Here is an 11,304-nt window from a genome sequence, read left to right as displayed (position 1 = left end):
GACCGTTTAAACATGCTCCTGAGTGAGAAGGCGGCCGGAGAAGAAATGGGAGGGGGGCAGTTTAAAATACATGACACAAAGAAAGTGACACGAATAACCAAGCTATTGCCATTATGGCTATTTACATGTTAGTTTGACCGTTAGATCCATATTTCGGTATCAATGGAGAATCACTTTTAAAATGCAGCAAAGTGATTGTTTTCACACCAACATCAGTCAGAGAATTCTTCAGCCTTACTAAAAAAATAAATAACTGTCTCGCTGAATGCGTTGTGATTCTGAACACACATGAAGACAGATGCTCTCAAAAGTTTATTTAGCATTATTCATACAGAACAAGAATTCCGACATACAGAAAACAGATACAGTCTGTAAACAGTTTAATGACAGCGTCTTTGTGTAAACAGGTTGTATCAACAGCGCTCTAAAAGAGACTTGAAAAGGCACTTGGGACGAGTGCACAGTACTGACAGATCTCCATTTAGCAATAAATATATACTGTGTTGCATTTGTATTGCGGTACCATTGTTGTGTAAACATATCAGCATCCCCGTGCTACAAAGTACCCCATTCAACGCCGCCATGAGAGGCAAAGCATTATCGAAAAGTATTTATAAATATTTTCCCATAAATACATTTTACCCACAAAATATTATTTTTCCCCGCAGTATCAAATTAACTCATATAGAATACTGTTAAGAAGTTCTGTCCAAGACAAACATAAAATATTGAAAGTAAAGAAAACAAAGAAATTCTAAATCCACACCATGAAGTATAATCCTGTCGAGAATAAGACATGTTCTCATACAGGAAAGATACTATTGCTAGGACTATAAAAACAATTCTCAAAAGAAAAGGACATTCTGGACTGTAAGTTGAAAATCACATCACCTGCTAACTTCTTACTGGGTCGACTCAACTCACGGCGTTTACTTGCAAGTCAACGGTAATCACATTTCTTAAAAATAAACGTTTCAGCCTGACTGGCATCGCTTTATTCCACTTCCATGGCAGACACATCTTGCTCTGCGTCAGATTTCTCCGAGGGCAGATCTTGAGACTCGGGGGTGCTTTGGTTGTCTGACGCCGAGCTGGGCTCTGTGGACGTTGGTGTGCCGGGCTCCTGGGTGTCCGCTTCAGCTGAAACATCTGCTGGCTTGGTTTGCCCTGATTTAGATTTCGTTTTTTTAAATTGAAAAAATATAAAAATAGTATAAAAGCAGAGGATATGCATGCGTGTTAGACTACAGTGTTAACATTTAATTTAGTTAAATATACTAATATTGTTAACCATGTCCAGATGAAAGCTGCGTACGTGCCGTTCTCACCTAAAAGCGATTGGTCAACTTCTACATCGGCGGCAGACGAAGGTAAGGGCTCGTCGGGTGACACCTTCAGCTCGCCAGCGACCTCAGGCAGTCTGGGGGCCTGAGGCCTGGTCTTCCTTGCAGGGTTCAAGAAATAACAATATGCGCATCGGAAGGCTGAAACAACACAAGTCAAACACCGCACACATAAACACAGTTTATGTCACTTCTCCAATGCATTTTCGGAACAGACATAGATTAATATACATGAATGTGAACCAATGACAGAAAATGCCTGAGATGCATAAACACTTCAGATTGATGTGTAGCACTGGTTTGCATATTCAATCTTTCTGCGTTTTTGCTTACAGGGGTCGGTTGTAGCAGCGGCATTTAAGAGCTACATGATATACTACACTGCCAAAAGCTAGAGGGCAAACGAAGGCGCAGTATTTGATGGAGACTGACAAGAGGGTGCGTTCCTTTTAAGTCTTACCAACATATTCAAATTCCTCCTTTAATGCCATGCCGTTATGGGACAGACACTGCTGACAGATGAGAGCGTATCTACGAGGAAGACATAAAAGATAGTTCACCACTGCGGTTTCATAGCTTGGATAAAAACCATCTTAATATTACATATAAATGATACGTTGTATACATATACGTGTTATGCTAAAACTAAATAGTGGATGTTCAAAAGCAGAGGCGGAGTACCTGTTCTGAGGGCCATCTCCAACAAGATACTCAATGACTCTGTCCATAGCGCCTCTTTCCCTTGGGACCACCGGTCTGGCCAGCGGCGGGCCTGGGGGGTGCATCCCTGCTAAAGAACAGCAATGCCCGTAAGACGTTCTGCAGACTTGAATACAAACTGCATTAAACAGAGGCTGCTTACGGGAAAAACTCAGTGAAACAGTGGGGCTGAAATGTAGTTTACTGCACAAACCGTGACGGATGTTACACAAACCGGTGCCTTTTTCCTAATGAATTAACACGGGATCTCGCTTAAATGCACGTCCAGAATCCCTGCTGTGTTGGTGAGTACTAATTAATCTAATCTAACATCAACAGCAATCATAGGAAGATGACTGGTCATTTCTGTGAGACTTGGCAGAGTCTCAATATCCTGCTGGTTATTAATTTACCAACATATGGAGACTCTGTGGTGACGCTTTGTATCAAATTGCTTTTCACTTTCAATTTTCAGCAGAAGCAGGTGATAACATCAAGTCGTGTAAACCATTTGCAAGGTGTTTGAAATGGCAACGGCAATTTCACCAAGCATTAAAAGACATTTAGCAAGATTCCACCAGCATTGCCCAGAGAACAAACGCAGGTCTGGATAATTAATCATAGTTAATGTAATCCTGATTCGTGCACACCTCACAGTTGGCATTCCACATGGCAATTACAGCATGCGGCTTCCTCTAGGAACACACGTCCTTTACCATTTGCACTTATTTGCATCTTCTATTGAGTGTTCATAGTCCATAAATAATTTATATTGAATATCCAGCCACTCTGCACTGCACAGATGTCTTCCGTATTCAGCAACTGTTCTATGGAAAGTTTTCCCCGCGTTGGCCTGCTTTGTAAAGCACATGCTGCTTACTCTCCGGGTAAACACTGACCGCCTCAAAAGATAAACCCCAATTCTAATCATAGTTCTCAATTATACACTCGTTTAATAAAGGCTTGTTTAAAAAACTGCACTCCTGCAATTAGTTACACATTAGAACTTCTGTATAACATATACCACCCTTGCTGACAACACCCAACACAGAGCCTTGAGCAACCAGGGACGTCGAGCCAGAGAAGAGTAAATCACACCTTAATGGAGCACATTATGACGAGGTTCCCCTGTGTGCAGGTAACTCACCGACTCCTGGAACAGGTGTTCCCGGGGTCACAGGCCTCCTCATCAAGTTCTGCTGAGCAGCCACAGCAGACAGGCCCCTCTCTGGGGGTCCACCTGGAGCAGAGTGGGAGGACCGTCCGGGAAAGGTGGACCCAGAGCTAAGAGGGGGGCGAGCAGCAGCTCCGCTCGCAGCATTCACCGCCACCGTGGGGGTCTTCGGGATGACATTGCGCTGGCGGAGCTCTAACACAGAAAACGATTGTGGTTTACTGAACAATAGTAAGACATGCAAAAGGAGCAGTGGGGGAAAAAAAAAAAAAAAAAAAAAGAGTGCGGTGTGCAGAACTCATTCGTACCTTGGCCTGGTTTTGGAGTCATCTGGGGTCGAACTGGTGTGGAGTCAAGCTCCTTTAAAATGGAAAAAGAAAGAACAAGTGCAAAATACTGTTTTAATATGGAAAACATGTATAATAATTGAGATTGATTGATATAATATATATATATATATATCAAAGTTAAAAGAAGGCCACTCACAATTGTTCTTTTGGAATCGGGATCAAATCGCTCAAGGATAATTTTAGCATTTTTGTACGTCTCCGTTTCCATGACTTCTTCAAGCTGGAAAAAACAAGACAATATTAAAAAGTATTAAGGGCATTAATGCAAACTGACTTTATTCAAATATTCCTACAATAATAGCTCTATTGCTTAGTAACTACTTGGTCATCCAATTTAATTAAAAGGTGTTTCATAAACACGCATCGATATCTTAGAATCACCAACGATAAGATTACACGTAAATATAAGAAACGGCACAAGGAAGTTACTTCACTAAAGAGTACATCTTCATCTAAGTACCAAAGATTTCTAAATGTTTACATAAAATATGAAGAATAATTACATTCACTACTTCGATAATGGAAAGTGTGAAAATCCATCAGCCCTAATTATTGAAACTTAATAGACTTGACAGAGGATGACAAGCAATTTCTCAGATGCATTTCTTTCCTGCACTAAGTGCTATTAAAGGGCCATTAGTGGTTTGCTGGCTTAAGTCACTGTACAAATCAAACCCTCTGTACAGATCCCGCATAAGAAAGTATGTCGCAGGAAAACGCTGAGAGGACTGATGAGAGCGCCTCTACACGCCTCCTACACAACTTGAAGGAAGGGCGAGTCCTCCTTTTGCAGGAAACCCCATGACGTGGCCCGAAGACGCATGAAACTTGTGTATAGGGAATATTACAAATATCTGTGTTAAGTATTTGGAGTAAAAGACAAAAGGGAAACCACAGCTGAAAAAATCCATAATAACTGAAAACAGAAAAACATCACTTACTATTTTCCTTTTTCGTGATTTAAGATCTTCTAATTTTTCATCTGGAAAAAAAAAATACGATTTTAGTCAAAAATTCAACATTGGTTAACAGAAAAATAAGTTATGTATAAATATTCAAAAAGGATCTTACTGTTGTTTTCGGTTCTTCGAGAAAAAATAACGATAAGCATTTTTCTAAGTAACCAAACTCTGATAAAAGGGAAAAGAGGAAAAAATGTTGATTGCTTACAATACCTTGAAGTTACAGCTTAAGTGAAAATATGACAGACTATTTTGCACACTTACAATAAGGGAAATACTACAAAGGGAAGAGACAATATGAGCTGTCCCATCAACAGTTCAGGCAGGAACCAGAGATACACAACTATACACGTGATGAGGTAGAGAAGAGAAGAGTACAGAAGCAGTCGCCCGACCCATATCTTCAACTGCCTCTGGTACTTCTCACTGTATTCCTGGAGGGTCTGTAGATCCTGGGAGGAAAACAATTCAAAGGAGAGTCATGTCAAAACACAAATGTGATTACCCTTAGTAAGATGGGATTAAGATTCCTTACAGACTACAATTAATCAAAGTGCCATAAAAATAACCATTATGGCTTCACACACACACACACACACACGCACGGCCTCATTCAATGGATTACAGTGAGTCACAATTTGATTATTTTAGATGCAAATTTGCATACATTGTCTGTATGTCAATATAGAATTATCTGAGAGAAACAGCAGCCAAACAAAGAACTCAACTTATCAACAGGTCAGAGGAACTCCTTTAAAAAAGGTACAGTGAAATGAAATTGCGGTGACCTGATTCTTAGGACTGTGTCATTATTCACAGCAGGCTTTTCCAGTGTGGTGCTAGCCCACCCTTAAGTGAGAATATTTGTTTTATTTGAAGTACAAAATAGGATCCAGGGTCACCACTGCCTTAAATGTGATGTCTCCCTACAGTGAATATGAGTTTTATAGATTTATAAACTTTAGACGCGAACACCAATATTTTTAGCGGAAATGGAGCTATAAAGCTGAACCTGCATATCAGAGAAATATCATTCTTACTTGGCAGTAACTACTAGGAGGAAACCTAACAAAAGCTATCAACTTCTCATCTGGAAAGACAGGCAGCTATTTATATAATTCCAATGAACAAATGGCTCATTCATCTTTTCCCTCATATAGAAAAGTCACCTCAGCGCGTCAAGGCGCTGTTTAGGGCATCTATAAATAGCTAGCGAGCATTTTGGGAACCCCTCTGGTCACTACGGGTCTCCTGTAACACGTGTGTCTGTCACTCCAAGCACTGGATAAACAGCCTCACCGTAGAACAACTATACCTTTGTGTATGTGTGGGGAACCAATCCCCATGATAACGTTATAGAGCAAAACCACTGTCTCTTCAACATGTCAATGTCCCCCTGACCTCTTCAGTATATGTGTAGTGCCTTTGGCTCCAAGGACATTTGCTGAAAATAGCCCAACACTAGCTTAGCTGTAGAAGAGCACTTAAGACCCATCAGTCAGCCAATCAGGAGCTGATTTTTAATTTGTTACCCAATATAACTGATGGCCAGACATACAAAAATAAAACTTAAGTATGTCTAATGAACAACAGTCTACTTGTACCCCCAAAAATGTACCCCCAAAAAGTCCCTTCAAATGTCCCACTGACAGTGGTGCAGCCCAGAGAATAAATTAAATTGTACTAATTCAATGCAGAGTATAAATTGGTTTAGATCATATGGGTGTTTGTGACATCAAGAGAATCATTGTAAAATACTCTACATTAAACAGGAGAGCGAGAAGACATAAAACACTGTTGATTTTCTAGAATAGCAGAACAATGTATTGCAGGTCATCATCTCACGACAAGAAAATGCATACCTTATCAATTCCCTCCAAAATCTCCACAGTGGATGGTTTAGTCTGTAAGACAAACATTTGGAAATTCAAGTCAGTGTGAAGAAATGATGACATTTTGTGCATGCAACTTCTTGAAAACATCTGGATACTCCCGCAGTCATCTCCTTTCCACTTATTTTGTATGCTTATCATATTTGTCCTCTTTCGTTGAACCAGATATTTTTAAATTAGGCTATGAAGATTTGCATAAACATCTTAATTTTTTTTATTTATGTATAACCCCTGTTTGTGTCGGATATATTGTTTGGTCGAATTACTTGTCCTGCATGGCCGCTTCTCATATTTAAAAGTTACAAACATTGTAGCTAAAAATGTCTTTTGACAAAGTAAAAATGACGCAATAACAACATTATCTTAATTAAGTAGTAGGACAACAAACCCTCCACCGGGAGATGACGGCCCCCATGTTCTGTCGAGGATTGAAGGATATTCTGTTTTGTCTTCTGTGATCTCCTCTAGCAGGTAACCTCTCCACCTGTTGACAACAGTTATGAGCTTTGATATACACTCGGTAAACAATTTAAGAGGCACATGAACATACAACTCATGCAGTGCAATGCAATTGATAAAAGGATTTGATAAAACTCAACTTTCTCTGGAGGCTGCTTGAGAGGGTGATGGTTTGGAATGCAATTTACTGTGTTCCAATTGAACTCTAATATATCAAAAATGCCGTATATTATTACTCGTATATGTTAAATGGTTTGGAGGATGTAGTAGGAACAAATCCTTCAGTAAAAGGGCAACGCAACGCATCAGTTCCATAAATAACTGCTTCCAAAATAGTGCTGACTTTGCATCGTGTCAAAGGCGGTTTCAACGAAAACAGTATTCCTTTTATGGCAGGGTGCATTTAACGCTAGCTAACAGTTTGAGCATAGCTAGTTAAGAGTTGACTAGCCATCGCTAGTATTTCCATTAGTCAAACTTATCGGGGTCTTCTGTGTGAAACGGTGACCTTTGCGAAGTTAAACGAAGTCACCAAACGTAACGACTTCACTCGTTGTTGATGTTTTCAGAGGCAACTGACGTAAACGGAACGTTGGTTACAGTTACAGCGTAACCAGGGGTGACGGTTAAACAACAACGTGCCGCTAAATAACTTTCTACCCACTTAATGCATCGATGGAGTGAACTGTTAGCGTTAGCATAGCCGTCCCACTAACCCCGGGCAGCCAACCGCTAGCTGCGGATGCTAACGCCGCAGCAGCCTGCGGTCGGTAGCGAGAAGTAACGGAAGTCGTTGCAAACTTAAGTTAACGTCCTTTGTCAGAGAAAGAGGACACCAAAATAACGTCAGTCCGCAGAGCACATTAACGACAGTGAATGAAGTGTCTGGAAACACAGCGGGGCGTTTTTACCGGAGCGGAGCTGTCCCGGTTTCGACCGCCGTCCTCCTGTCGCCTGACGGAGCGATAGTGAGCCAAAATGGGGGAGTGTCTGCTAGCAGAGCATCATGGAGCCCGAGCGGCGCCTTCACTGCTTCTAATGCTCCGGCCTGACGAGGACCCTCGATGCCTAACGACCCCCGCGCGTGGACTGAAGGGATTCTTATGCAAAAAATAAACTTGTTCAAATAGGAAGAAACGTGCGTAAGTGTGTGTAACACTTGTGGTTATGAATTACTAGAACTTTAGCTGAGCTATTAGTCTAGTGGGTGTGTTTTTGTTGATGTTGTAGCTTGTTGTATTAATAGTATGATAAGGGCATCACATTTAAATGATGCATGATTCATGATGCATTCTTTTTTTCTAGATGAGTAACAGTTATTGTGACGCTGTTGTTGTGATACCGTGTACAGTAAATGCTTCATGTCAGCCATTCCCACTTGTATCAATTAGCCTTTATAAGTCAAGGTCATTGCAAAGCACGCTGAAGGCCAGTGGTCGTGCCAAAATGAGCCGATGAACAGATTACAAAAAGCCCAATGTTGGGTGAAGACATTGGAATAAAATCTGACATTAAAATATAAACAAAATAACAAACATTTCTAAATATTTGCTTTCAAAACTCCGTAGGCTACCTGTGTTATTTGATGTTAAAAGTTGGTTTGTTTCAAAGATATTTTTTAAGACTTTGAAACCATTCTTACCTTGGAGGATATATCAAATGAATGCCCACCACCATGTCTGCTCTATTTTAGCAAGACTTTGTTTCTTTATTTTGTGTAGTAAGAATATGGTTCCTGGGCTTAAGTTTGTTATGTTTTCATCTTCAGTACCATCTTTATATCCGTACCATAAGTCAAGGTCATCCATTTGTTGAGATATTTGTAAAACATTTTGCTTTGCCCTGGTGTTTGGTTGTGAAAGAAGAAAGAAAAGCTGGAATCGAGATAAGAGCGCACGGATGCATTTGCTTGGATGAACAGCCAGTTAAACATCAGCGCCACAAAAAGATTTAGCCGAGACCGAACCCTGCCCACATGTGTTTCGTGTTTCCTAATCTCTTCTCAGCTGAAGCCTCATTGGTTTGTGGTGTTTGCTCATTTAGTGGATTCAACTGCTCTTTAGAATAGATTAAAAGTGTTTGTGCTTTGATTGGAAAAGTTAATTGTACTGTAATAATGGTTAAAATGAATTAATTGTAATGGTTTTGCAATTTTAATAAACTCCAAATCGGTTAGATTAATTCAATAGGGCATTACAGCTCATGAAATTCCTCACATTTATCATAAACTTTTTAATTAAAAAGATGTCTTGAGACATGGGAAGAGGTCACTGTCAAGCACAAAAATCACACTACATGGTTATTCCAAAAGGAGGAAATGTATACATAAGCAAATACGTATTTAATAAAAACTCCAATGTGACTTAAGGTAAAACCATAGTCCTTTTAACACCAACTCAAGTCAGGTTGTGAAGTAACCCTGTGTTCATGGACCAGAAACTGTCAAAAAGCATTTTAAGTTCAACTATGGGAACTATGACTCTACATGATGCAGCCGTGTTCTTGTTGTGTTTTGATGCACACGAGTTCTGTCAGAACCTTGGAAGAAGAATGTTACATAGCTGTGAACCAACGTCAAAGATACATCTTAAGGAAACAATAAAAAGTGGCAGAAGCAGCAAACTTTGGGGGCAATCAGTAGCAGGCTGGCTTGTTTGGGTCCATGTTAACCAATCGCTTCCGATTGTGTTGAATCACAGGGAGAATTAAAAAAAGAAGAATACAAGAAACTGGCCCACCAAACTTAAGCATGAGCAGTTATATTCCTATTTGCCTGCTCTTCCTTGAAGGTATAGAGTGCTTGCAGCATGACAAACAGCATGGAGACCGCGCATCACGGTGCTGCATTTGATCCCATGCATGTATTCATGTTTGTGCAACATAGAAACATGGCCGCTCTTGGAAGCTACACGTTAGCCAGTGCTGCATATGCAAAATACTGGAGCAATTGTGGATAATATCCCAAAACATGTATGCACACAGTCTATGGTTCCACAACAAGCTAAGTACTAGCTTTTGATTTGACTTGTCGCACCAGGTTTCAATATGCAGAAATTCCCGTACGTTTTCCGCGATGCACAAATGCCCAAAGCCTACATGTGCATTCTCCTGGACTTGTTCAGGTATTTATATCTCAATAAAAACAAATAGTCCCCTCTATATACTTTCCCCACTTACGCTATACCACATCCGCTGCCCTCTTCCCATTTGAACCATTGCCCCTTTCCAATTTTAGAACCCACATATCCTGCTGTTATTATGTTAGGAAATGATTGGTTTACACACAATGGATTTATTACCCACAAGACAATCACTGTTTATTATACCGAACTGTTATAACATTATCAAACAACCTGGAACTAAAGGCACTGTATTGTGATAAATGTATTCCAACTTCATTTTATTTTTATTAGATTGGTAAGTAATTTCCAGCAGCCTTTGCTGACGCAAACTACAGCATCACAGATCAGGGTGAAGATCATATCTGCCTCTTTTACACTTTGGTCCAGCTCGTGGTTTTATTTGCTTGTGAAACTTCAAGAAATGTACTCTTTTGCAAATCAGTTTCTTAGAAAGCTTCAAATCTTTATGAAGCTTCGTCCCGCCGTCACTACTGCTAACATTACCGAGTTAATTACTCTTTGAATTGAATTAGAAAAAATGTAACTTTTACTTTTGACCGACTGTTGGCTATTGAGCAGCTATGAACCAGATGTGGCTGTTGTGGTCTCCAAGGCCGAGGTAAGCTATTTTTCAATGGATGACACATTACCTGTAAGCACGGGCGGGGGTATTTAAATGTAATAATGGATCTCTTTTTGTACAGAGCACCCAGGCAGTCAGTCAAACAGCAGTAGCTTCAGCTGTAGCTACAGTGGAGGCTGCAGCAACAAGGAGTGCTTCAGATCCCAACCACCAACCAGAACAAAGATGTGTTGTAGCAAATGGAGGTGGATACATTTAACTCGCTGCTCTTTCATTGCCAAATACACCATTAGTCCTTTTAAAGCCCTTTTAAAGTCCTTTTAAAAACTGTAATCATATTTCACCTTAATCAGTACCTGACAGAGAGCACAATGTGTTTGGGGTCAAATGATTGCAAGATGTTTGTGCGTTAATGTCCAGTCAAGCATGTGGTGCATGAGATGATCGTCTACATCCGAGGTCGATTACCAGCACGTGGGTTTTGCCCAGAGACACCGTCCCCCTTTTGTCTATGTTTATCTTCCAACTATAGATTCCCACTCTGGAGAAGAAAACCTTTGAGTTGCCTTGATGCATATAATTTTTCTATGCATTTTTCATTAATTTGAAGTAAAAACATGCAATGATTCCTATATTCTGTTTACGCCAAGTTAAACTTCCCATACAGTGAATATAAGTCAATGTCTGTTTTGATTAATAGCCCATTGTCATCAATGTTGC

At 40.2% G+C, this 11,304-nt stretch overlaps 1 protein-coding gene across 2 annotated transcripts; it reads right to left on the bottom strand.

Annotated features, from left to right (window-relative positions):
• Window positions 1-299: 299 nt before the first annotated feature.
• Window positions 300-8,119, bottom strand: lnpa (limb and neural patterns a). Of its 2 annotated transcripts, none has more exons than XM_078091057.1 (13): window positions 7,791-8,119; window positions 6,809-6,904; window positions 6,391-6,432; window positions 4,793-4,980; window positions 4,638-4,696; window positions 4,508-4,548; window positions 3,703-3,786; window positions 3,525-3,576; window positions 3,190-3,411; window positions 2,025-2,133; window positions 1,804-1,874; window positions 1,329-1,484; window positions 300-1,167 (listed from the first exon to the last, which is right to left on the bottom strand). In XM_078091057.1, the coding sequence occupies exons 2-13, from the start codon at window positions 6,833-6,835 to the stop codon at window positions 995-997; spliced, it is 1,224 nt and encodes a 407-aa protein (XP_077947183.1). In that variant the 5' UTR covers window positions 6,836-6,904; window positions 7,791-8,119; the 3' UTR covers window positions 300-994. The 2 variants fall into 2 exon arrangements, with proteins under 2 accessions (XP_077947183.1, XP_040058013.2); XM_040202079.2 differs by having other exon boundaries at window positions 2,025-2,130; window positions 7,791-8,112.
• Between the last annotated feature and the right edge of the window lie 3,185 nt (window positions 8,120-11,304).

Source organism: Gasterosteus aculeatus, chromosome 16 (assembly GCF_964276395.1).
Source record: "Gasterosteus aculeatus chromosome 16, fGasAcu3.hap1.1, whole genome shotgun sequence".
In the NCBI taxonomy this organism is placed as follows: Eukaryota; Metazoa; Chordata; class Actinopteri; order Perciformes; family Gasterosteidae; genus Gasterosteus; species Gasterosteus aculeatus.
This window is presented reverse-complemented; position numbering and strand designations above follow the sequence as displayed.